The 25,418-nt window shown below is 57.5% G+C and overlaps 2 protein-coding genes across 3 annotated transcripts; one reads left to right on the forward strand and one right to left on the reverse strand.

The window, feature by feature from the left end:
• Positions 1-1,782: 1,782 nt before the first annotated feature.
• On the forward strand, positions 1,783-19,111 carry PDZD7 (PDZ domain containing 7; the record flags this gene model as incomplete). The annotated part of the gene is made up of 16 exons (XM_084244569.1): positions 1,783-2,044; positions 6,196-6,336; positions 6,652-6,826; positions 7,274-7,453; positions 7,711-7,858; positions 9,341-9,401; positions 9,724-10,131; positions 10,647-10,844; positions 12,331-12,381; positions 12,966-13,141; positions 16,515-16,606; positions 16,737-16,828; positions 16,968-17,039; positions 17,511-18,110; positions 18,412-18,512; positions 18,896-19,111. Exons 1-16 carry the CDS (start codon positions 1,822-1,824, stop codon positions 19,109-19,111), a joined length of 2,934 nt encoding a protein of 977 aa, XP_084100695.1. The 5' UTR covers positions 1,783-1,821.
• A 1,400-nt stretch (positions 19,112-20,511) lies between these two features.
• On the reverse strand, positions 20,512-24,425 carry LZTS2 (leucine zipper tumor suppressor 2; the record flags this gene model as incomplete). 2 transcript variants are annotated; one of them, XM_084244403.1, is made up of 4 exons in its annotated part: positions 20,512-21,195; positions 21,904-22,161; positions 22,705-23,367; positions 23,982-24,425. In XM_084244403.1, the coding sequence occupies 4 exons, from the start codon at positions 24,387-24,389 to the stop codon at positions 20,512-20,514; spliced, it is 2,013 nt and encodes a 670-aa protein (XP_084100529.1). The 2 variants fall into 2 exon arrangements, with proteins under 2 accessions (XP_084100529.1, XP_084100530.1); XM_084244404.1 differs by lacking the exon at positions 22,705-23,367 and having other exon boundaries at positions 23,982-24,389.
• Between the last annotated feature and the right edge of the window lie 993 nt (positions 24,426-25,418).

Below are 25,418 nucleotides of genomic sequence, written 5' to 3' on the forward strand. Positions count from 1 at the left end.
GCGCGGGGCGAGGCTGCGCCCCAGGCAGGCGGCGTGAAGGACCCGTTTTCTGATGATGCGCCCGGAGGGACTCGGGTTACCGCCTGGCTGTTTACTTGGCTGCCTTGGCAATGACCTCTGCCTACTTGGCCCCCTGGCTCCTACCCCAGTTCCCGTTAAGCACCTTGACATTCACACCCCCTCACCTTGACATTCACACCCCGATCCTCCCGTGCCCGTGCTGTGTCCCCAACCCTTTCCTCCTCCACAGCCCCTCCCGACGCCCTCCGTGGCCTCTCGCTCCCCTGGGTCCGCACCTCCTTACACCCCCAATGCTTGCTCCCGCACCGCGGACATTAACCTCGGGCCCCGGGGTGGAGGGGCAGAAGCTCAAGGGACCTGTCCGCATCCAGCAAGTGGATGAGAAGAATTCTTCCTCCCCGTAGTGCCCCGGGGCCAGCTCCCCGGCCGCGGGTCCTCTCCAGGACCGAGTGCCCGGAGAGACGCGCTGACCTAGGAGGGCGCCTGGGAAGAAGGCCACACTCTGCACACACACCCACAACTCAGCCGCCGCACGGAAAGTGCTCGCCTCCCTCCCCACAGCAAGGCGCGGGCCCGGGCTCCTGCCCTCCTGCCCAGGTGGCCTTCCCTCACTGAGCCTCGGCATGACTGCGGACAGGTGGCAATTCCAGGACCCCGGGTCGCTGGGTTGGCCGGGAGAAGCCACGGTTCTGGGAATCGGGCCAACTGAGACCCAAACCCTAGGTTCGGGGAGCGGGGTGTGGCGGCAGAACTCGAACTGGAGCTGATAGAACCCAGCGGCCCGCAGCCCAGGTGACAAACGACTGTTCTGGGCTCCCAAGGTGGCGGAGGGAGTGACAGGCAGCCCTCCTAGCCAACGGGAATCCGGGGCTGCGCGGGCCAGCCCTATTCCTGCAGCCTCGGCGGATCCGGGCGGGGCTCCCCAGTCTGCGGCAGTCGCTCGCGCCCGCCCGCGGGCAGGCAAGGCCAGCAGCCCTCCACGCAAGCAGGTGAGGGGGGCCGGACCGGGGAGGTGGGGGGCCGGGAGGATCCAGCCGGCGGTGCGGTGCTGCGTTTTGGATGCCATAGTTGCTCTGGGGGACTTGTCCCGGGTTTTTGCGGGATGCTGTGGGGCTCCAGCAGGGAGGTCCTGCCCCCAAATCTGGGAGAGGACAGGAAGACGACTGCTACCCTGAGCCTGGGGATCTGTTGGGGACCAGGAAATCTCTGGGTCCCTTAGTTTGCAGCTGTCCAGACTCTGAAGCTCTGACCTTGAGGCCAAGAGGGGGCAGCAGGGGTGGCTGGCTCCCTATCCAGTTGCAGAGTGCAGTGAATTGTTCCGACCACATTTTCTCTCGCACTGCTTGAAGCCCCAGGGCCTGCAATAACCCCATCTCCACCCTCTGGTCCTCTCAGAACTGATGACTCAGCTGAGAGAAGGCATGAGAGGGCAAGGAGAGGCGTCCACCCCCTTGAGCAAATAGCTCCAGAAGTCCATGATGGTGGCTGAACTGGGCAGTTCCTTGAGGGGGGTGGGAGACGTGAGGGGCCTGAGGCATGGGGGGCTGAATCCCAAAGCTGGGGGAGGACAGGGAATTCTGGGGAACAGCAGGCGCTGCCTGGACACCCCTCCCCCAAACTGAGCTCTCCCGAGCAGGCCTGGAGCACACACTCCTCAGAGCAGCGAGGTGGGAGACTCCAGTTCACTGAGACCCCAGTCCTGCGGAGCAGGCTCATGGAGGCCAGAGCCCGCGACACTCTCCACCAGAGGGCTAGCAGGTTCCTTCTGGACCCTTAGGGCACTGCCCCAGTTCAGCCACCATGGCGCAGAGCTTCACAGTGGGCTCCGACCCTCTGGGCCTGGGGGACCTGAGCTCCAGCTCTCTGAGCTCCCTCTCCTCCCGAGGCCACCTGGGCATCGACTCTGGCTCCGCAACGCGATACCTGCTGAGAAAGCAGCAGCGGCTGCTGAATGGACCCCCCCGCGGAATTCGAGCTTCATCGCCCATGGGCCGAGTCATCCTCATCAACTCCCCCATTGAAGGTGGGGGCCTGGAAGCTGAGGGTGGGGGTAGAGGACTGCAGGCACTCAGGTGGAGGAGGCAGGACCAAGTTGGGTGGGGGAACTCCAGAGATGAGAATCTTAGGGGCATGCGGAACCCTCTGGAAATCCATTCACCCTTCTTCATCTATCCTTTTCACTTCTCCAGGCCAGTCCTTTAGGGCTCCAGGGGCATGGTGCAGGGAAAGGGGTGTGTGTGTGTGTGTGTGTGTGTGTGTGTGTGTGTGTTGTGCTAGCCCCCCTGTGAGCAAGGCATGGTGTTAAGCTGACTTCTTCCTCCCATGGACCCTTCCTTTCTCTCAACCCATTTGTGTATCCTTTAGGGGATACAGGATGGAGAAGGACATCCCCCATCAACCCGCCCACTGTGTGATCAGCTCTGTGCTGGACTGTGAGGAGTCAGTGCCCAGTGGCCAGTCAGAAGGAAAAACCTCAGGTGGAAAGGAAGGAAGGTAGAGCCGTCAGTGTTCTGGAGAGGAGGAGAGGAGGAGGGTGGAGGGTCAGGGAGGAAGCCACAGGGCTGAGGCCTGAAGGAGAAGGAGAGCTAAGCTGATGTAGTTACTTAACGCTGTTTCGTTGCGTGCGAATTTCTTCTCAGCCTGGTTAGGTCCTGCAGGAGACCCAGAGAGGAAAAACACCCAGCCGTCAACTTCCAGAAATGTGCGACATAGCAGGCTAGAAACGGAGCACTAGAGTAATTTGTGTGTGGGAGAGCGGTGGGGGCAGGCATCACAGACAAGAACTGGAGTGAAAAGGAGGACAGCAGGGCGGGCACTGAGGAGAAAGCTTGGCTGCAGTGACAGATGTGAAGCGACAAAGAGCTGGTGAGCAAGGTAGGAGCTTGAACGCCAGGGGAGGAACGGTCCCCTGGGCCTGAGCTTTGTGTGCACAGGAAGGACCAGATAAATATCTCCAGCCTCTTGCCCTCCCCCCTCCCCCGCCACAGAGCTTCCCTGGCTAGACCCCAGGCTGGACTTCTTAGTGCCTGCTCGCAGGGCACCTGCTTCCCTCCCCCGGCTGGGGCAAGGGAGGAGGCTTTCCTGCAGCAGTTCCGGGTGCTTACCCCACCTCACCCACCATATTGGCCTCACCTTGGGGGAACAGTAGGGCATTGCTGAGGTCGCCATTGTCATCCTGGGCATGGAGTCCCCAGAGGAGCTAGGTGACGTGCAGGGGAGAGTTGAGGGCCTGAAGCACGGCCCTTGTCAATCCCATTTTACTAAAAAGAGCTGTGCTTTACTCCCGCCCACACCCCACACACGCGCGTGCCCAGCCATGACACAGGGTTACGTACACCGGCCCTGAGGATCCTCTCCCAGAAGTTCCCAGATTTCTCTCTCCCTCTGTCCCTACGGCACCAGTACCTCAGTGCAGCTAGGGGAGCAACCTCTCCAAACATTGTGAGGTCTGGGCACTGCTCTCACGGTTTGGGGGGGCGCCCTACCCCTGTGCTCTGAGCGCTGCCTGAGCACAAACATCTCCTAACTGGAGCAGCTTGGAGCCCCTCCCCCATGTTCTTCAACCATCCCAGGGGTATAAAGTAATGGAAAAGGGAGATGCCATGGGAAGAACACCCACGTGGGAAGACATGCACAGCACCCCCAAGCTTCCACCAGCTCCTCAAACTCAACTGGTCCCAGAGTAACTGGATTATCTTTAATCCAAATCAGCCCTATATTCATTTATTCATTTATTTATTCATTCATTTATTCATTCATTCATTCATCCACCCACTTTTCCTTTCTTTTAGTCAAAGAATAGCAAATACCAAGCACCGTGCACCCTACTGGGGACAGGCAGGTGGTAAGGAGTCACCAGGTCCCCACTGTGGTTGTTTACCGTAGGGGGGAAGAAGACAGAAAGTGAATAACATGCAAATAAGCAAAGAATGAGAAAGTTTGGTAAGAATCTCAAAGATACTATTGTGGATGATATGATAGGTGGTTCTCAAACTTTAAGATACATCAGAACCGCTGCAGGTGGAGAGGCTTGTTTATTTTTTTATTTTTTTTTAAGATTTATTTATTTATATATAAGAATTGGGGTACAGGCCAGAGATGCGGGGGGTGAGAGGATTCACCAGAGACAGAGTGGGAAACAGAACAGGCAGACGGACCGAAGTACACTGCTGAGGGGAGCAGTGGGCAAGACAGGAGAGGTCTGTCCCGCCATGTGAGTTTCTCTCTGGCCGGCCGGGAATCGAACTCGTGCTGCAGTGGCTGCGGATTGCTTCATAGGTTGTGTCTTAATCCCTGCGCCACCAGGGAGGCACAGAGAGGCTTGTTTAAAGGCAGATTGCTGAGCCCTCTACCTAGAGCTTCTGATCCAGCGGGCCTGCAGGGAAGGCCGAGAAGCCACATGTCATTACGTTCCAGGCACCGCCGCTGCTCTGGAGAGCACACTTTGAGAACCGCTCCAACAGAGACTTTCTGGCAGGAGGTAGAAGGGACTTCTTTCACCCAGAAAGATTTCTCTGAGTGTGCAGGCTCTGGGCCAGAAGGGATCGAGGAATGGGAGCTGGCTTTATAAAGGTCCAGGCAAGAGTATCACAGGCAGAGTGTTCCCTGGCCAGTGAAAGGCACAGGAAGGTCAGTGTAGCCAAAGTTCAGTGATCGTGAGTGGTGAGGGCAGAAAGGTAGGCAGAGGAACACCTGTTCAGGTCCTAATTGGGGGTGGCTAGAGTTCATTCTAGAAGGAGGAGCAGGTGTTGAAGTTTCTATTCAGGGGAAAGTGTGACCTATTATAAAAGATGACTCAGGCCACTGTGTCGAGAATGGATAAAGGGGGGCAAATACAGAAATGGGGAGATAGTGAGGAGGCTGCTGCTAAGTGCCTGCAGGGAGAGGTTCCTGTCCCTGGCCTGAGCAATGGAAGTAGAGAAACCCCAGATTTGACATATCCCTGGCACAGGACCCTGGGGAAGCCCTAGCGGGGGGGACTGAGGAGAAAGAGGGTTGGGGAGGGAGAGCCACAGGTTCCTGGACTGGGCCAAAACGTGCCGAGACCTGTGCAGAGAGAACCAGCCAGGAAGCACCAGGATTTCCTGTCCCTGCCTCGGGCTGCCCTCAGGGATTTCTTCCTGAGCCATCCTGGTCATGCACTGTCACCTGATTTCTTTTAGATCAAATAGGTTTGTGTGTGTGTGTGCGTGTGTGCGTGTGTGTGTGTGTGTGTGTGTGTGTGTGATTTCTCCTTTTCAAACACCTCTAGAGGAAGCCTTGCCCTTGACCTCAACTGGGCTCCAACCCCCCCACCACCACTCCCCTCTAGCCAACAGGCTTCTCCAGGACCCACCGCCCGAGCTTTGCTTCCTCCCGCTCCTTGTCAGTGTCCTCCACTCCCCTTCACTCATCCTTATCCCACCCAACTTAGTCCCCTGAGAACCTTCCTGACAGCTCCAGCTCCTGGGGAGCCCCCTCCCCTGCCTTTCCTGGGGCTCATAGAGGGCACCCTGGGGCTGGGCACATGGCAGCATGGACCCATTTGGGGTGTAATCAGGAGCACCAGCGCCCTTAGCTCCAGAATCACACAGTCAAAAAAAAAAAAAATAGAAGGGGCTTCAGAGATCCTTCCACACTGTTCCAGACGGGGATTTACCAAGTCCCAGCTTGTATGCCTCCAAATAGTGGGGACTCATTATCTATCCTGGAAAACTCATTTCACTGTCAGACAACTAAAGGTTTTAGAAAGTTTCCTCTTACTAAATTTATCTCCATCTAACTCCATTATGAGGGCTGGGCTCTGCCCTCTGGGTAACACAGATAAAACATCTAATGCCTCTCACAGAATATCTCTTCAACTACTTGAAGAGGAGCTAACATACTTATTTTTGCTGCAAACTGAAGAACCCAGACACACACACACACACACACTGAGGGGAGAACAGTGTCTTCTAGCATGGAGTCTTGTCCTGCTTGCTCCCACACCCTCCTGGGCCTGTGGTCTCAAAATCACCTGAGAGCACTCAGAAATTGGCTGTACACCACCCCCACCCTCACCCCCCGCCCCCCAACATTTAGGGCCCTAGGTACCTGTGTCCAGCAAGCCAGTCTTTGCAGACCCTAAGGTGAGAAACCCAGGGGTGCTCTGTGCCCAGCATGGGCAGGGAATCATGCCTGGGCCACTACCCACAGCCAACAGTGACGAGAGCGACATCATCCATGCGGTCCGAGTGGAGAAGAGCCCAGCGGGGCGGCTGGGGTTCAGTGTGCGGGGAGGCTCTGAGCACGGCCTGGGCATCTTCGTCAGCAAGGTGGAGGAGGGGAGCAGTGCAGGTGAGCAGCCCCCAGTGGCCACATTCTGGCTTAGGATGTGACCCCCACCCTGGGGAGGCCTGGGATGCTGTTGTCAGGATGGAAGGAAAGCGCTCTCAGCTTTGGAGGGCCTGATCTGATAGGGAGACAGGGCCCCCCTCAGAGCAAAGTGGGCTAATTTCAGGTCCCTAGTGAGACCCTAAGTGGGGATCCCCAATCTGGTGGAAGCAGCTTAGTTTCACCCCAGGGGGCCGGGTCTGATGGGAGAGTCTCAACCTTACTCAGAGGGACTTTTCCCAAGGGGCTCACGCCAGCCACCCCTCTTCCCTGGAGCAGAGCAGGCTGGGCTGTGCGTGGGGGACAAGATCACGGAGGTGAACGGGCTGAGCCTGGAGAGCACCACCATGGGCAGTGCCGTGAAGGTGCTGACGGGCAGCAGCCGCCTGCACATGATGGTGAGGCGCATGGGCCGTGTACCGGGCATCAAATTCTCCAAGGAGAAGACCACGTGGTGAGAACGCCTGCTTCGGCCCTGACCTCACCCCACCCTGTGCACCCCAGCACCACCACCCAAAGCCCAGGCAGGCGAGGCTGAGGGCAGGGGGCACCTGGCTAGTACGGCTTCTGCTCCCCCTGCCCTCTGGCAAGAAACATGGTCCCTAAGACCTGACATGGCAGTGGGGGAAGAGCCCTGTCTGTCCCCCAGTCCTCCGCTAACAGCCCTTCTATCCAGACCCCAGTGACACCCCTGCCCACCCCCTACTGCCAGCCCAGAGAGCCACGGTACCTCTCCCTCGGGGGCCTCGTGAGGATTCCAAAGGGGGCCTCACGCCAGGTCACTGTCCCACTGAAGATCTCAGGTTGGGGAGTCCCCCAAAGGCACCCCTCCTTTCCCCTGCAGGGAGGGGGGATGGCTGTGGATTGGGGCGCAGGCAGGGGCCCCTTGCTGTCGTCCCAGGGTGGATGTGGTGAACCGGCGGCTGGTGGTGGAGAAGTGTGGCTCCACGCCCTCCCGCAGCAGCTCCGAGGAGGGCGCTCGGCGCCGCATTGTGCATCTCTACACGACCTCCGACGACTTCTGCCTGGGGTTCAACATCCGCGGGGGCAAGGAGTTTGGCCTGGGCATCTATGTCTCCAAGTGAGGGCTGGGCTGGGCAGGAATCAGGCTGGGAACAGGCCAGGGCTGGGCCAGGGAGGGGTCAGCAAGTGAGGTCTGGCCATCCACACATCTAGATGGGGGTCTAGGTCAGGGCTGGGACCTGGGGAGGAGCCGAGTGTCCCCAGGAGAAGGCCAAGAAGCTGAAGTGGGGCAGCTCTGCACCCCAGTGAAGCATCAGAACAGGGCACAGCAGGGCCGGCGGGCAGCCTGTCATACCACTGCCTGTCTGACCCCAGAGTGGACCGTGGTGGGCTGGCGGAAGAGAACGGCATCAAGGTGGGGGACCAGGTCCTGGCGGCCAACGGGGTCAGGTTCGACGACATCAGCCACAGCCAGGCCGTGGAGGTGCTAAAGGGCCAAACGCACATCATGTTGACCGTCAAGGTGGGCAGCCCTGAGGGAGTTGGGGAAGGCTCGCCCGAGCACTAGCGCACCGGATTATGCCTGTAGCTCTGCCATTTCTGACTTTTCCTCTGCCCTGTGGGAGGTAGAGCAGGTGTTGTTCTCTCCCCATTTTGTAGACAAAGAGACTGAGGCTCAAAAAGGTAAAATGACTCAGGAACCACAGTCAGTTACCCCACTGGCTCCAGGCCTCCTCCCCGATGCCTAGGGTGGTGCCCCTTCTTATGACTGTGGAGACCTAAGGTGGAAAGGAAAAAATGTCCTGCCCAGGAGGGTGGAGTGGAAGCTGTGGCTTTGGCAGGGCCCAAGTGATGGGCATCCTCAGGGCACAGGGCAAGGAAGGCTGGGCTGGAGCCAGAGATTGGATTTCAGGGGAGGCCACTGGATTCATTATTCATGTGGGTCTCACACTTCCCTGAGGATCGGGTCCTTCTTACTCTACTCCTGGAGGAGGGGAAGCCTCATTCTCCCAGTTCCCAATCCTGCCTTTTCTCTTCCCCAGGCCTTCACCCATCTCACCATACGGTGCCTCTCTCCCCGCGCCCGTTCTGCCTGTGCTTCCCTCCACCGCATCCCATCTCTCTGTTTGCTCTCATACTATCCCAAAGGCAACTCCTCTCCCACTCTGCCCCCCCATTCATTCCCCCAATATTTTTTTTAAAGATTTATTTATTTATTTATTTATACAAGCACTGGGTACAGTCAGAAGCGCGGGAGGGTGAGAGAATTCACCAGAGCCAGAGCGGGGAGCAGAGCAGGCAGAAGGACCGAAGTACACTGCTGAGGGGCGCAGCGGGCGGCAGGAGAGGTCTGCGCGCCATGTGGGACCCTCCTCCGGAGCCAGGGAGCAGCCGGGGATCGAACCGGCACAGCAGAGGCTGCAGGCAGCTTTGCAACCCAGCGCTCAACTGCTGTACCACCGGGGAGGCCCCCCCAATATTTTTGATTACCTCTTACATGACAGCCACTATACCAGGTTCTGGGGCTACAACAGGAAACAAGACAGAGAAGATCTCTGTTACTGGGACCAGAAAAACTAGATAATTGCAGATTGTGGAAATGAACAGAGAAATGTGATGGGTTATTTCAGGAAGGCCCTTTTAGCCAGGGGGTCCCAATCTGGCCTCTCTGAGAAGGAGACACCTGAAGAAGGAGAAGGAGTTAGCCACAAGATGACTAAAGGAAGAGAACCCAGGCAGCTGGAACAGCATGTGCAAAGGCCCTGGGGTACAAAAGAACTTGGCATATTCAGCAATAAAGCAACCCTGTGACTAGAACATGATGAACTCAAAGAGTAGTAGGGTTGTAAAGTTTCTCCTGTCCCATTGTACCCCCATGCTTACCCTCTTTCTCACCCACTCCCCCAACCCCCCTTATCCCCACCTTCCATCACCCTACCTCCTACCTTCCCACCCTCCATGCCCCCATAACTACCTCTTATCCCCTCATATCCCCCCTCCCCAGGAGACCGGCCGGTACCCTGCCTACAAGGAGATGGTTTCTGAGTATTGTTGGCTGGACCGACGTAAGTGACGCACACCCCCAGGTGGGGCCAAAATCCCTGAAGGATAAATGGGCAGGGAGTCCAAGGTCTCCTAGGACTTTCACACTGTCCGGCGCCCATTCCCCTTGGAGAAGTTTCAGATGAATTTCCAGGTTCCCAGGGGTCTGGAGTCCGGGGTGGATGGAGAAGTGACCTGCCTAAGGTCTCTCAGCAACGGTTCCCCATACGGGGTGGCTGCCTCTCCCTCCTCTCCCCCCAAGCCCAGCAGCAGTCTGCAAGCCTGGCAGGGTCCTGAAGCCATCTGGCCAGACCCCTGAGACTGCCTGCCTTCCCCATTCCCCAGTGAGCAACGGGGTGCTGCAGCAGCTGTGCCCGGCCTCCGAGAGCAGCTCCAGCGTCTCTTCGTGTGCCTCTAGCGCCCCCTACAGCTCGGCCGAGGGCTCGGGCTCCCTGCTCTCCGACCGCGCAGATGTCTGTCTGGGCCCTGAGGAGCCCGGCAGCCTGAGCCCAGGCTGGGGTCGCGCCGACACAGCCATGCAGACAGACCCCGACATGGGGGGCCGCGTGGAGACCTGGTGCAGCGTGCGGCCTACAGTTATTCTCAGGGACACAGCCATCCGCTCCGACGGACGCCCGGCTGCCCGCCGCCTGGACTCTGCGCTCTCGGAATCCCCCAAGACAGCTCTGCTGTTGGCCCTAAGCAGACCCCGGCCCCCCATCACACGCTCTCAGAGCCACCTGACCTTGTGGGGTACGTGGTCGGGGGGCCGGTGGCTCCAAAGCTCCCCAGCCCCAAACCTTCCTCACTCCCTGTTCTGGGCCCCAATCCACCTTTCATCCCTGGTCTTGATCCAGTTCCAGCCCAGCCCAGCCACGACCTCCGCCCTAGACTACGCTCAGACACTGCTGGGTGCTCCATTTTAAACTGGTCCAAGCCCCAAACCCACCCTCAGCCCCAGCCCCAGCTCCTGCCAACTGCTGTCAACCCAACCAGCCCTAACTCAGCCCCGGCATCCTGGAGTGCTCCGCCTGTTTACACACACATCCCACCATCCAGATTCTCTTCACATAGTAGCTATGAGGTGGGGGATGGGTGGAAAATTGGAGGAGGCACCCCCACTCCATCCCCATACCCCCTTCCTATACCACTGCAGATCCTGTCCATCCCTTCCTTTGCCTTCTCTCTGCCCCTCCCCATACCCCTGCACCTCTTCCTTCCCTTCTGCCCACCCCTCCAGCCCCCTGGGTGCTCCCTCGTGTCTGCAGAGGAGAAGAAGCAGCGGAAGAAGGAGAAGTTTGGGTCCTCTGGGGAGAAGGGGGCCCTGCAACGTTCCAAGACCCTGATGAACCTCTTCTTCAAGGGAGGGCGGCAGGGGCGGCAGACAGGAGACGGGAGCAGAGAGGCCTGGACACTGGACAGGGGCAGCCCCAGCAAGCCTCGCCCTTGCCTAGACATGGAGAAAGGTGAGTGCTGGCTGTCAGGGGAGGAGGGCAGAGGTAAAATATAAACCCCACACTGCTTCTTACTAGCTGTGAACCCACCCCGTGCACCTCAGTTTCCTCGTAAGTAGATGGAAGCAATAATACCTACAGCTTTAGGAATAGTGAGGAGTCAGTGTATTGTATATGTGGATCACTTAGAACACTATCTGGTACACAGAAGGGGTTCTGGAAATAAAGTAGTCATTGTTATACCCATTTTACAGAAGGGAAAACTGCTAGAGTCACTGATAACAAGGAGTGGAAGGGCGTTTGGGTCCAATCCCCGTGTTCTTGGTGCTGAGGGGAAGAGGGTACCACTTTCCTAGAGCAACTGGCTTTGCCTCCCTGGCCAGAGTTTACACAGTTCTAGAACCACCCTAGAGCAGGGCAATTTCTAGAACAGGACACAGGCAGGATGGCATAGGCAAGCTTCACTACTGCCAGGCATTTCCTTGGGACCCTCACAGAGGGCCTCATCTCTGGTGAGGTTTGGAAACCGGGAGTAGATGAGTTAAGGCTTGTGGGGCTGCACGTGACAGAAACTCAATTTAGCTTTAAAAGGAACTTGTTGGTGAAGCTAGTGATTTAAGCTGGAGTAAAGGTGTAAACAGTCTCACCAGACATCGGCCCCTCCATCTTTTGGTTCCTGGTTGGCGTCACTGTCACGCAGTCTTTGCCTACTAGGAGTTAAGATGGCCACGGTCACTTAGCAACACAGCGGAAAGAGAGCTGCTCCTTAAAAACTTGCAGCTGAAGCCCCAGACCCGTGGCTTGCTAGAATCACTTGACCAGCAAATCACTGTGTCAGGGAGGGGATGCGTTCGGGGGTCAGGTCGGGGCATTGCCCACCTGGAGTACAGGCACTGAGAAGGGGTCCCCAGGTGAAATCAGGGTGGTGTTTCCAGAAGGGAGAGTGGATGTTGGGTAGGCAAAAGCAACCAGAGGATGAGGACTTAGGCCCTGCCCCTCCTTGAGGTCAGAGGTGACAGACCCATGGGTGCGAAATAATGCCTCAAATCAGAGCAGGCCAGGCCCCTGCCTCAACCCTCTCTTCCCACAGCCCCCGGGGTCCTGCTCTCTCCTGGTTGTCCCGACACCTCTCTCGCCACTCCTCTGTCTTCCTCAAAGGTTCCTCTTTCTCTGTCTGTCCTCTGAAGGTAGGTGCTATCCTAAGCTTTGTCCTTGGGCTTCTGCCCCCATTTATTTGCTTCCAAGTGAACTTCCATAGCAGAGGTCACACCACGCCTGTTCTTGATGGAAAACCCTCACTTGCTCCCCACTGCCTATAAATGAGGTCCTAACCCGAGCCTGGCCTTCCAGCCCTGCGTGACCTGGCCCCTTGCCCGCCTGCCCTGCCCCTCCCGGCCTGACCTCTCCATTCAGTCATTTACACAGTCAGTCCTGAGGCCCAAGCCCCTGCTTTTAGATCGGGGGCCTGAGTCTTCAGCTGAGACTTTCTTCTTCATAGCAGGGGGACTGGGGCCCGTGCAGAAGTTTGTCACCTGGAGACTGAGACGTGGTAATTCGTGCATCTCTTCCTTTGCCAAAGCTTGCTTTATAGTAAAGCTGCCAATGGGTTGCATGTTGGGGACAGCCCAGGGGCTAAACTTAGCTGGGGTTCAGCATGGGAGCTCAGGCAGATAAGGAGGTGCATAACCGGGGCAGCTAAAAGAATTCGACTAAGCATAGTAGGAGAGATAGGGTTTCAGACAGATATTGGGATGCATGACTGGGGAGCTTGGGTTGAGACTCCCAAAGATAGATTTAGGGACAATGGTGGCCCCTGTGCTAGAACGCTAACGAGGGAACAGACTAGAATGACAGTGCATGTTTGGCAGCCTAGAGGATGGTGGGCTAGTGCTCCACGAAGGAATAGAGAGGGGTCTGTGTTGGGGGGCTGAGAGGCCTGGGTTGGAACTCCACTTAGGAGCAGATTGCTGCGGGAAACCATAAGGAGAAACATTTGGGCTGGAATTCTGTTGGGGATGCCTTGGCCTCTCAGCTGGCCTGTCCTGGGGTCTGACGCTCACCAAGGGAAGCCCCTGGCCCCTCCCCTGATGACTCCTGGACCCATCATTATACCCCTATGCTCCTGCCTTGCAGACCGGGAGAGGGGCCGGGTCCCGCTCTCTGCCAGGTCCGGGAGCCCCTCCAGCCAGCTGCCCAGTGTGGACGAGCGGGTGCAGGCCTGGGAGAGCCGTCAGCCCCTTATTCAGGACCTGGCCCGGCGGCTGCTGACCGATGATGAGGTGCTGGCAGTCACCCGCCACTGCTCCCGGGTGAGCCTCCAGAGCCTGCCCCCACTCAGCACAAGGCCACCTCTCAGTCTCCTCACCCCTCATTCATTCAGGTCACAGTGTGCCTGGGTCAGCCCCTGTGACACCAGTGGTCAGTAAAAGCAGAAATCACACACACTCAGCCATCACAGTCAGGAAGGGGAGATAGATAGACACTAACACAATAATTAGAACCTAAACACTAATACATAGTGACAAATCATGCAAGCTGCTATGAAGGGAAAACCATATGACAACCCAAGAGGCACAAATGAGATGGTGTGGTCTGGGAGGGCCACCCAGAGGAGGTGATATTTAAGCTGAGGAGGAGTCAGGCAGGAGTGGGGAGACGTGACTCCCTGCATTTACCTGCCTCTGCTGTCCTCTAAGCCCAGCTGCTCTCCATGCTTCCTTCTGCTCCTGGGTCAGGCCACAGGCCGGGCCTTGTGCCAGGCCCCCTCCCCTGTTACCCAAGTCAGTAAGCCTTTGTCCTCCCACACACCTCAAGCCTCTCCCAACTCCTACCCTGTTGTTGTGTTCCCTTCTACTTCAAACAGAACTAGAGGGCCTCAGGGTGGGGCGGAGCTAGATTTGAGAGAGTCTTTGTAGCCTAAATGTTGGGAAGGTGCAGGAGGGTTGTTCTGACTCAGAAACACCCAGGTTTTCTGTCAGGGGTTCTGTGTAATGAATCTGTGTCAGCGCCTGTAAGCCTGAATGTACCCGCAAGCAGAGGAGTTTCAAGAAATCATTTGTGGCTCCCCACACCTCCTCACCTCCGTCAGGGTGAGGCTGTGTTGCATATCCGTGTGATGTATGCATGTGTCTGTGGGGGTACCTGTGTTTTTGTTGATTTAGCTGTGTGACCTTATCTGTGTGTGAGTGTGCACGTGTGTGTCACTTGAAGACTGAGGCACAGTAATTCATGCATCCTTTTACCAAGACCACATTTGCAGCAGAGATGCAGATAGGGGCGCATGTTGGGGAGCAGCTGAGAGCCTCTGTGCTAAGCCAAGTATCAGCCAGGATTCTGAGGGCTAAGTGGAGCTTAGTGTGTCTGCCTCCTGTGAGCTGCGACTATGGATTCTGGCCACTAGGTGGGGCTCTGTGTCTGTTTCCCTCTGCCTCATCCCTCTGCTCCTCCCACCCTGCAAAGGGCAGGGCCCCTCACTGTGCCCCTGTACAGAATACCTGAGGGTCTATGCATACCAGCCAAACCTGACGCAGCCCCATGCACACCAAGACATCAGACTCTCTGGAGTGGAGACCTGGACAGAGTGATAGCAAACACCCCTAGTGACTCAAACTTGTGACTCCAGAACCCAGGCCTCCCTCCACTCTCGCCCGAGCGGTTTCCTCACAGCCTCAGACCACGCATTGTAACCACTCTCTGAACACTTTACACCTCCTCAGTAATCCTTTATCTGGCAAAAGAGAGAGCACGTTCTCTGTCCTCACATTCAAGGCCCTCCCTGATTTAACTCCCAACCCACTAACCTCAGCGTTCTCATCATCACCACATTATCACCTCCCCCATCACACATAGGCACATACAGGTTATCAACTACACGGCTCTAGGCGGTCCTGCTCACAGATGTAGTCACACCTACAGAAGGCCCTTCCTGTATCCCGTGGTCAAGTTTAGCCTCCATCTGATGTTATTCTCCATCACCCATGGAATGCTTTGCTCCAGCTTTTATGCTGTCACTGCATCTCTCCTCCAGTGTAGTCAGTGTCAGTGCCACCACCTCCGAGACACCTACTCTGATCTCACCTTCCTCTGAGACACCCTATGCCCCATTGCCAGTGGTTTGTGGTTATTTGGGGTACATGGCTCATTCTACCCCTCATTCCCATTAGACTGAGTTTCCTGTTATCTGGAACAGGGTCTACATTGTTGTGCCCCCATTGTCCAGGACAGGGCCTGGCCCCTGGTGCATGCAGAATGCAGGTTTGTGGACTTGAAATGCGTGCACATATGTGGCTGGTTCTATGCAATTACATGTATCTCTTGCCAGACAAAAGGAGAGTATTGTGTTTGTGTATGTATGAGTCCCTGTGACTTTGTGTGTGGTTTTGGGCCACACACATAGTTTATAGTTTATGTCCAGTTATTTATGAATGTCTCTCCCTGCCCACCAGGGCACACTGTGTCTCTGTGTCTACCCCTAAGGGCACTGTCTCTGAATCAGTGTGTGTCTCTCACCGCCAGGGGGCGCTTGCCATCCAAGAAGGGCGGCTGCCAGTGTTGAGTTAGTTGGTTTGCAAGGGTGGGTGGGGTGTGGCTGGTGGCATCCGGGCAGTGCCTGGTAGAAAAGCCTCCGCACCCCTGGGAACTGACTGGAGAGGCCTTCTGGAGAGCCACCCCTTCCCCAAGGTCCCCATAACATCCCTGAACAAAGCTCAATTTGTAGGTCTGTAAGCAGACACGCGCTGGGGCGGCAGGCCCACAGCCTAGCTTTGGCTCTCTTCCTTCCTTCTGGCAGGGCAGTGGGGGTGGGGAGGCGAGTCCGCTCCTTGTACATCCTTTTCCGCCACCAGAGCAAGCAAGAGCCAGATTTCTCAGGTTCCAGGCCCTCTTTGCACTTCCTTGTCTGTGTGGCCAGAGGCCAAGGCCTCCTCTCCAGCCTCACTCCTCATCCCATCATAACGGGAAGGGTTAACGTCAGGGAGGTTGCTAAGCGTGAGGCCTTAGGAGAGTGTCGTCCCAGAGCTGCCATATTGTCGTTGCTGTTACAGGTCTGTTGTTATTATTTCTTTTTAAATAATGTTTTATTTCCCAAAATGTGTCCAGGTGGTGGAATCTGTACACGCATCTTCAGAAGCAAGGGCACCTCCACCCTTGCTGTTTTTGGTGTCCATTCCTTGAGCTCTGTGTTTTGAAACCAGTTTGCTAAGTTCTTTCCTGAGGAGCTCCTGCAGGGCCGCGGAACCCCGAGTCTTCAGTCTCAGATACAACAGCGGGGGTTCGAACCTGTGGTTGGGAACTTCCTTGCGGAGGTTGTCACGTGCCGCTCTCCCAAGCAAGACTAAGTTATTGAGCTTAGTCCTGAACTTTGCCTTTGGACCACTTCTATATTTTGGCCTTGCCCCCAGATTTGTGCACTGGGGTTTTGTCTTTCTTGGCCGACTTGCCACGTCTTTCTTCGTGTGTCCTCGTTGGGTGGCATCACGGAGCTCGGAGAGCAGCAGCTAGCACAGCAGCCTTGCTAGGATGTCAGACAAAAAGGAAGAAAGTCTGTTATTATCGCCCGCTTCCACATAGGCACCAGGATAAGACCATCCAGGGCAGCCTGGTGATAGGGAGAAACTTTCCTAACCCCGGGGAGGGCCCTGCCTGCCCAGGCATGCTCCCCCCCTCAGCTGCCCCTCTCTGCAGTACGTGCACGAGGGCGGCGTGGAGGACCTGGTGAGGCCCCTGCTGGCCATTCTGGACCGGCCTACCAAGTTGCTGCTGCTGAGGGACATCAGGTGTGGGGGATCATTGGGGAGGGCTGGGGAGAGGAGGGAGGCCCCTGATATGGCCCCCCAACCTTCCCAGGACTGAAATCCCTGCTGGCACCTCCAGAACTGAACCCTGCACCTTTGCCCTCTCCCGCAGGAGCGTGGTGGCCCCCACAGACCTGGGGCGCTTCGACAGCATGGTGATGCCCATCGAACTGGAGGCTTTTGAGGCTCTCAAGAGCAGGGCAGGTCAGCAGCTGAGGGACAGGACTGGTGGGGAGGAGGGTGGCTTTCCCGGTGGAGAGGAGTGCAGAATGCCCCTTCAGCGTGGGCATCAGGGAGCCCGGCCGGTGTCCCCTGCCTCTGATCTGTTCTCCTCTCTGCCCAGTATGGCCTCCTGCTTTGCGACCAGCCCGGCAGGACACACCGCCCAAGCGTCACCTCATCACCCCTGTGCCTGGTTAGTCAGAGCCCCAGAGGCTGGGGAGGGGCACCCCCGGGAACATGGCAGGGAGAGTGGCTTCCACTCCTGCTGTGCTGGGGCTGTGGCTTCGGAGCTGCGCTCCCTTATCCACCAAAACCATTTCGAGCACTGCCACCACCACCTGTGCTATTATTCACCAAATTGGCTTTAAACCCACTCGCTTTTTAAATCTAGTCTCATTCTATGCAATAATCTGAGGAATTACCAGTTTGGTGTGGGAGTCATCTTTTTCTTAGACACATTGAAATAAAACTGTTACTATTACAATTGAAAGTAATAAAATACTATGACAATAGAACGCAGACCTGGCTCCTGGCTCGGGAACAAGGCAGCAGGGCCCGGCACTCCCAAAGCCTGGGTCTGCCCCCCGACACCAACAAAGGAGGTGTGGCAAGGTGGTCTGGGCCAGTTGGGAGGGGCTCGCCTGACCTTGGCCCTCTTCCCCAGACAGCCGTGGGGGCTTCTACCTGCTGCCTGTGAATGGCTTCTCCGAGGAAGAAGGTGATGGGGAATTGAGGGAGAGACTAGAGGGCCTCCAGGTCTCCCTGGGTGCCTCTGCTCCCAGCCAACCCCCAAAAGGGATCCCCCCTCTCCAAGACGTGCCAGTAGATGCCTTCACCCCACGCCGAAGCACCTGTACACCCCCTCCCCAGCCGCCGCCCGTTGCTCCATGGCCACCAAGGCCCAACTGGCTGCTGACAGAACCCCTGGCCAGGGAAACCCCTCGTCAGAGCCGGAGCCAGGGCCCGGCCCAGAGCCGCAGCCACAGCCGCAGCCGCAGCCGGGGTCCAGGCAAGTCCCCTGGGCGCAGGCGGTCCCCATCCCCAGCGCCTATCCCCATGCCCAGCTTGGCCAACGGGCGCTACCACAAACCTCGGAAGGCCAGGCCCCCGCTGCCCAGACCTCTCGATGGGCAGGCGGCCACGGCAGAGGGCACCCAGGGGCCCTCTGAGAATGGAACTGGCAGGACAGTGGAGGAGGCAGCCACCGAGGTGCCTAGCGGGGAGCTGCGGACAGTCACCCTGTCCAAGATGAAGCCGTCCTTGGGTGAGTCCAGGTGGGACTGGGGCTGGTGGGGAGGCCTTTTGGGCTTGGGTAAGGTCAGTGGGCTTAGTGTAGGGGTACAACTAGGCTGCATGGGTCTAGGAAAAGAATCTGGGTGTTGGGGTATAGTCAGGGGCTCAGTTTGAGGGGTTGGAGATCTAGAGGATTTAGGAGGTGAGGGTTGAGTAGTAACAGAGTCTGAGGGCTTGGGAGTTGGGGGTCTGGATTTGGGGAAGGGGTCCTGGGTTTCTCCTGGGAGCCCTGGGTTCTAGGGGTGTGTAGTCTCACCAGTTTCTCTCACTAGGCATCAGCATCTCTGGGGGCATTGAGTCCAAGGTGCAGCCCATGGTGAAGATAGAAAAGATCTTCCCCGGGGGGGCTGCCTTCCTCAGTGGGGATCTTCAGGTGGGTGAGGAGCAGCCTGTTGCCAAGCTGGAGGGGGTGGGGCTGGCACGTGCTCTTCTTCTACCCAGGCATGTTTAGGCCAAGTCGTGGGAGGCTTGGGAGCACGGGGGTCAGGCATGCAGGATGAGCAAGCCCAGGAAAAAAATCTGTCCCCTCATGCCAGTCTGGGCCTGAGGGCGGCCCGTCCTGTTCCACCCCTGGCCCCAAGGGACAAAGGGCCATTGTCTGCACCCCACCCTGCCCCCAAAGGCTCCAGGCACAAAAGCCCTATTGTCCACCCCCTTCACCCAGATGGGGGGGGTGTCCTGGAGGGTGGAGGTGAGAGGTTGGGTGGTGGGGTGGGGTTAACCAGAGGGAGGGCTGATTCTCCTACCCCCACCCAGGCTGGCTTTGAGCTTGTGGCTGTGGATGGAGAGAGCCTGGAGCAGGTGACCCACCAGCGAGCAGTAGACACCATCCGTCGGGCTTATCGGAACAAGGCTCGGGAGCCGATGGAGCTTGTGGTCAGGGTCCCTGCGCCCAACCCACTGTACTTACCCTCTGGCTCCTCAGCCTTCACTGACCAGCGCTTTCCTGCTGACCATTCCACTGCCTCCTGACCCTCTGATGCTACTCTAGTTCCCTCTGTTCCCAGCACCTCCCAGTAAGGGCCAGATCCTGCCCATCGATGCCCTTAACACCAACATTTAGACTCTTTCCACTGATGCCAGCCTCCTTCAGCTGACCTTCACCCTGGCTCCTGCTCCTACCATCCAGACTCCTGGTACTGACTCTCCCCCTCAGCCCATGACTCTTCCACTGAGCCCAGATTCTCCCTGCCCCCAGTCCCTCCCCTGCATCCTGACTCCAGAACCTCCCTTTCCAGAAGTTCCACACAGGTGGTGCAGACCATCCCACTGTCTTTTCTCCCCTGTTGTCACTAAGGCTCTGCCCTGTCCAGCTAAACTTGGTGTCCAAGGACAAGGTGCTTCTGGGCAGTCTGTCACCTGTGCTCACTGCTCCAAGCTCCCAAGACAGGAAGGGGAGCTTGGTCTGGAGATCAGGAGTGGCGGGTGCTTTCTCCCAATGCCCTGAAATCCCCCAGGCACCACGGGGTGTGGACTCTTGGGGCCCTCAAGGGGTCATTGCCTCCTTCCTTGGCCCCAAGCAGTGCCCTGTGCAAGGGGCAGCATGGATGCAAGGGACAGACTTTGCTATTTTCTCGAACCTTAAGAGATAATTTCCTGTTGTGGCCCACTAGGATCTCAGACATTTCGCTGTATTTGTCCTCACCCCCCTCCTTTCTCCCCCTAAGACTTCTATGAGGGTAGGGGAACAGCCAGCAAATAAAGAATGGGTGGGGTTCAAACAAGTTCCCATCATCTTTATCCAGCATACTCAGCCTTTTTTAAAAACAAAAATTTTCTTAAATTTTTTTCTTTGGGTTTGTACAAGAAATTTACAGTGTGAGAAATATACAAGTGAAAACGAGGCCATAAACCTGGGTGTGGGGAGGGGCTACTTGGTCACAAACACAAATAAACAAGACGTTTCTGAGTTCTTCCTTTGGTCTGACTACAGCCCCTCACTCCAGGAGAGGCTGCAAGCTGAGAACTGGGGAAGAGACCCCAGTCTTAGCCCTGTCCCCCAACACGGGCAGGGTAGGGGCAGGCACATCTGGAACAGCTGGTGCTGTCTGGCTCTCTGGCTTTAGGATGGGAGAATGTGGAGATGAGCCACATCCTCTTCCCAGCCCTCACAGGGTGGGCTGGTGAGCATGGAGGTGAGTGCGGCTGACAGTGGCAGCAGTGGGGAGTGACATGGGCAGAGCAAGTTGGAGCTTCTGAGTGACAGTGAATAAGGGGCCTTCAAGGGGTCTGCTCTTGTTCACCCAAGTCATAGGGGAACCCCAAGGTATTGGCAGAGGCCCAGGGGATGCATGGTTTTGGGGCCCTTGATGAACTGAGATGATAGCCCCCCCTTCGGTAGAGCTCCCTGCAGAGCTGGGATGCGAAGGTCCCTAAATTTCAGTGGCCGTGATCTCCTCCAGGCAGATGCAGGGCGTCGGCTCAGCCAAGCCCAGGTCAGCAAGCTCCCGGGCCTCCAGCTCCAGGCTGAGCTGCTGTAGCTCCTGCTCCAGCTGTCGGTTTCGTCGGTACATTTGGATGTAGTTGTGCTGCAGCTGCTTCTGGTAGCGGATCACCTGCTCCTTTTCGGCCTGCCAGGCCAGCCGCTCTCCCTCGAAGCTGTCCTTCTGCTCCTCGCCCCGCTGCCGCTCCCGCTGCAACTCTGCGCGCAGCCGCTCCACCTGGGCCCGTAGGCTGCCCCCCACCCCAGCTGCTGCCCGCTGCGCCTTGGCCTCATCACTCTCTGCCAGGAGGAACGGGTCAGTGGTGGCAGGTGGCACAGGAGGTTCCCGGAGCCCGGCTGCCTCGGTGTCCAACTGCCCAGCTTTCTCCCGCAGTCGCTCAGCCTCCTGGCGGTGCCGCTGCAGCTCCTGAGAACAGGACTCCAGCTCCAGCTCCCTGGCACGGGCAGCTTCCTGCAGGCCACGTGCCCGGCCCTCGCTGACACGTAGTGCTGCCCGGGACTCCCGCAGGGCCACCCGCAGGGCCACCAGCTCACTGCCCTTCTGCACCAGCTCTGCCTGAGACTCCTTCAGTTGCTGCTTCAGCAGGGAGATCTCGCCCGACTTCTGGCACACCTGGGGAGGGGAGGTGGACAGGGAGGAGGGTGAGAAGGGCTTTCCCAAGGCGCAGGCCCTCACATCATGCTGGTCATTCAGGGAGAGGAGGCTGGCTCATTATACTCATTTTATACTGACGTGGACCTAGTGACACAGCCAAGCTCATAGTGATAAGCAGCAAAAGTGGAATCTAGACCCAGATCTTTTTCTTTCAAAGTGGGAACCTCTGGTTACTGCTGAAGCAATGCAGAGCGCTGGGAGCTGGGTGGCAGCGGGTTTTGCAGAAGTGGGAGCCGTTGACGGCCGTGTCCACATTTCTAAGTGTCTCGTTAAGAGAACAGACTTGGAAGTCACACTGCCTGGGTTCAAATCTCAGCTCTGCCACTAAGAGTGATTTTGGGCTTCAGTCTTTCTGGGCCCTAGTTCCCTCATCTCTAAAATGGGGATCTAAAATCTTCCCCACTGGCAGGATTGGATGACAGATTTGCCATAGCATGAGAATGGCACCTGACACAGCAAGCGCTATATCCTTATTTGTACTGGCTGAAAGGCAGCAAATGGGAATGCGACCCCACCCTGAAAGGGAGGTCAGTGGGGGACCCTGATCCCAGAGAGGGGGGTATGGGGAGACCCTCGGACTGGCAGGTTGAGGGGCTGGAGGCTGGGCTCCGCTTTGCAGGGCTCACTTCTGCAGGACCCTGTTCCCTGTCCCTCCACCCGGCCCACCTCCCACTTGGTCTCCTCCAGCCGGGGCCCAAGCTCCCGCTGCTCCCGCTCGAAGGTGGCACAGCGTCGCTCCAGCTGCTCCCGTTCCTGCAGCAGCTGTGCGAAGTCATCCTGCAGCTGCCGCTTCTCCTGCTGCAGCTGGAAAACCTGCAGTTGCAGCAGCTGCTGGGCTCGCTGTGCCCGCTGTGACTGCGCCACGCCATCCTCACGCAGAGCCTCGCGCTCTCGCTGCCAGTGCCGCTGCCGATCGTCGTATACCTGAGGGTGAGAAGGCAGACCTGGGTCCTGGCAGCTCCCCAGACCTTGAGCCCTGGACGCTCCCAGCTACCCCACTGTCCTGGTGGTTCGGTGGCCTGGGCTCAGGGAGGGTAGATTCCATTCAACAATGAGCATAATGATGGCGACAGAGGCAATGACTACCTGTGTGATAAGAGAGGCATCACCACACCAATAGCAAGCACTTCCGCAGCCCTTCGCAGGCAGCAGGCTTTGTTCTAAGCACCTATGCCCTTTGCCTTACTTAAATCTCGTAAGAACCCCATGAGGTTAGAGGGATCTCCACTTACAGACTAGGAAACTAAGGCTCAGTACGATTAAGTAACTTGCTCAAGTTGAAAGGCAGTAAATGTGGTGCCAGTGGAATCCTCACCACTCTACAGACCAAACCTGACAGATGGGGGATGCGGGGTCAAACTGCAACCCCCCAGCACATGCCTCCAGCCCCACCTCCACCCCCCCCAGCTCCTTAGACACCCAGCACCTCTGGATATGCCATCCCCCCATTATTGCCACTGACCACACCTGGCACATGGTCACCTCGCTCTCGTCCAGACTGTCCCGTAGCTGCTGCAGCTCTGCCTCCCGGTCACGGAGCTTTCCTTCCAGGACACAGTGCAGCAGGGCCTCGTCCGATGGGGGCGGAGGGGGTGGGGGTGGGGGTGGGGAGCGCTCCCCACAGGAGCTGCTGTCAGGGGAGGCCCGGTGACCGCTGCCTAAGAGCCCCCCAGCCACACGGCCCCCCAGGGAGCCTGTGCTTTTGCTGGAGGAAGATCGGCCACTGTCCGAGTGGGAGGGCCCAGTGGGAGCCCCTCGGGCTGGCCCAGGCAGTGCCCCCCGCCCAGGGCCATGGGAGGGCAGGTGCCCACCTGGGGAACTGGTGGCTGGTTCGGCACCCCCGGTGCTGTAAGTGGGCAGGCTGGACAGTGAGTTTCGACCTGAGTCGGACAGTGTCCCCGATGGGCAGCCGCTGACCCAGCCACTCAGTGCCAGGGGTTTGTCGGCAGCCGAGGAGGAGGAGGAAGAGGAGGAGGAGGCCGGGCCCCCAAATAGCTGTGTTAGACTACCCTGGCTCCCAGACAGTCCGGCGGCTCGAGGACCCAGGAAGCTAGGTAGGGATGGTGCCCCTCGAGGTTTGGGCGGCACTGGCTTGAAGGCTGTTGGGCGGATCAGGATTTTCTCCATGTTCTGAAATGAGGTGCCATGTGACACTGGGGATGAGCCGCCAAATCTTTGAAAGCCCTATCACACTCCCTGCCCTCCCATCTGGGGTTCCCAGTCCCCATATTTGATAACAACTGCTACCTCTGGCTGAGTGTCAGCTTCATGTCAAGCAATTTAAAAGGTTTGTCTCCAAATATTACAACAGCCATATGAGCAAAATACTACCACTGTCCTCCCCACGTCACAGGAAGAAGTGGAGGCTAGGCATAGTCAAAGGCCTTACTCAAAGTTAAACGCAGACTTGTATAATGTCCCACTAACTTAGGAAACATCTATTGAGTACATATTATGCACCAGGCACTAGGTCAAACGCTTTATGTATATGTCATTCAATTTAATTCTCACAATCCTGTGAGTTGATCTGTTAGCTCCATTTGACACACATAGAAACTGAGGCTCAGAAAGATTGACTTCCCTGAGATCATACTAAGGAGCCAAAATAAGGAGGAGCTGGGGTTAGAACCCAGGTCTGGTCAATCTGAAGCCCATACTCTTTCCTTTAAATAGGCCTCCAAATTCCAGCTCCTCCAAGGGTATCCTGATTCCACCCAGGCCCCAAAGGAAGGGCTAATCCTCACCTTCTCCAGCTTTCCAGAGACAGGGATGAGCTTTGGCGGGGGGCCACGGAGATGGGCATTGCGTGCCCGCTGCTCTCGGGCATCCTCAATGTCACTGCTTGGACTGGGGGGTGACTCCGGCCGGAAGTCCTCGTTGATATAGGTGAAGCTGGTGCCGGGGACGGTCTTCCTGGGGGGCACAGCTGGGCACAGAAGCTCCTGTGCCTCATAGCCACCCCTCAGCAGTCCATCTTGCTGGCGGAAGAAGGTGGGCCCAGGGGGGCCGTGGTGGCGGGGAGGAGCCGGTCCCCCAGGGCAGGGGCGACCGGAGATGAGGCTGCTCACGCTGCCCATGGCTGGAGCTTGTGGGGCAGTGGTGGCCTCAGGAGTGGGTTCCAGTGGCACTGGGAGGGTCTGCACAATGGCCATGGTGGCAGAGGCTCAGGCCTGGCCAAGGGCCTCCAGGGGAACCTGTGAGCAGAACAGCGGCATCAGAGTCTCTCTGTCACAAGCCCTCTCCTACACAATGTCCTCAGTTCCTCTCCTGACCCTTAGTCCCAGGTCAAACACCGCTCAGACATCAGTAACGAGCTCTGATGCTCACCAAGGTTCCCCTTCCAAGCCCTGGCATGGACCTTACTTCTCCCTGGGCCCTAGACCACTGCCCAACTGTGGTCTGAACAGGGCAAAGGCTGAATCTACCAAGCAGGGGCCTGTAGGTTATTCGGTACCCCTGGCAGCCCAAAGTTGCATCCCCCAGAGAGGCCAGGACTCAAGTTAGAGAGGGAGCAGTCCTCTGATCCCTTGGGTCAGTGGCCTCGTTAAGGGCAGTTTGGGCAGAGGCAACCTCAGAGAAGCAGTCAGCAGCCCAGATAGTAATTAGGGAACAAAGAGCCAAGGTCAGGCAGTGCCCAGCTTCCCCTAGATGGGCCTCAGTTTCTCCCAGACAGAGAGGCGGCAAGGGTGGAGCTGGTCAAACAAGAAACCCAGAGCTCTTGGGGGAGCTCATAGGGACCTCTAGGGTCTCCTGCTTCCTAGAGGTAGATGAAGGGTCAGGCTTGTTTCCATGACAACTCCTAGCTTCACCGCACCCCATCAGTCTGGCCTAAAGGAGCCCACACAGGCCCACTGCCAGCCTTTACAAAACCTTCCAGCTTTAGACATTCCCAGAGTAGCTTCAAGGGCATGAGGGGAGAAGCCCCACCATCACCGCTGGCAGCTGCTCCGATCTCACTTCGGGAGCAGAGCCAGGGAGGAGGGCTCCACCTCCCCAGGCCCGGCTTCTTCCTGGAAGGGGACAGCAATCTCTACCCGAACTCGCTCCCTAGTCCTGAGCCAGACCAAAACTCAGGAATCTGCTGAAGTCATCATGCGGGGCAGGGACCAAGAAGTGGATGGAGAATTACGTGGGAGGAGGAGTGTATGCATTTACTTATTTGTGTGAGTTTGTGTGCATAG

This window comes from Talpa europaea, assembly GCF_964194135.1.
Source record: "Talpa europaea genome assembly, chromosome: 10".
Classification (NCBI taxonomy): Eukaryota; Metazoa; Chordata; class Mammalia; order Eulipotyphla; family Talpidae; genus Talpa; species Talpa europaea.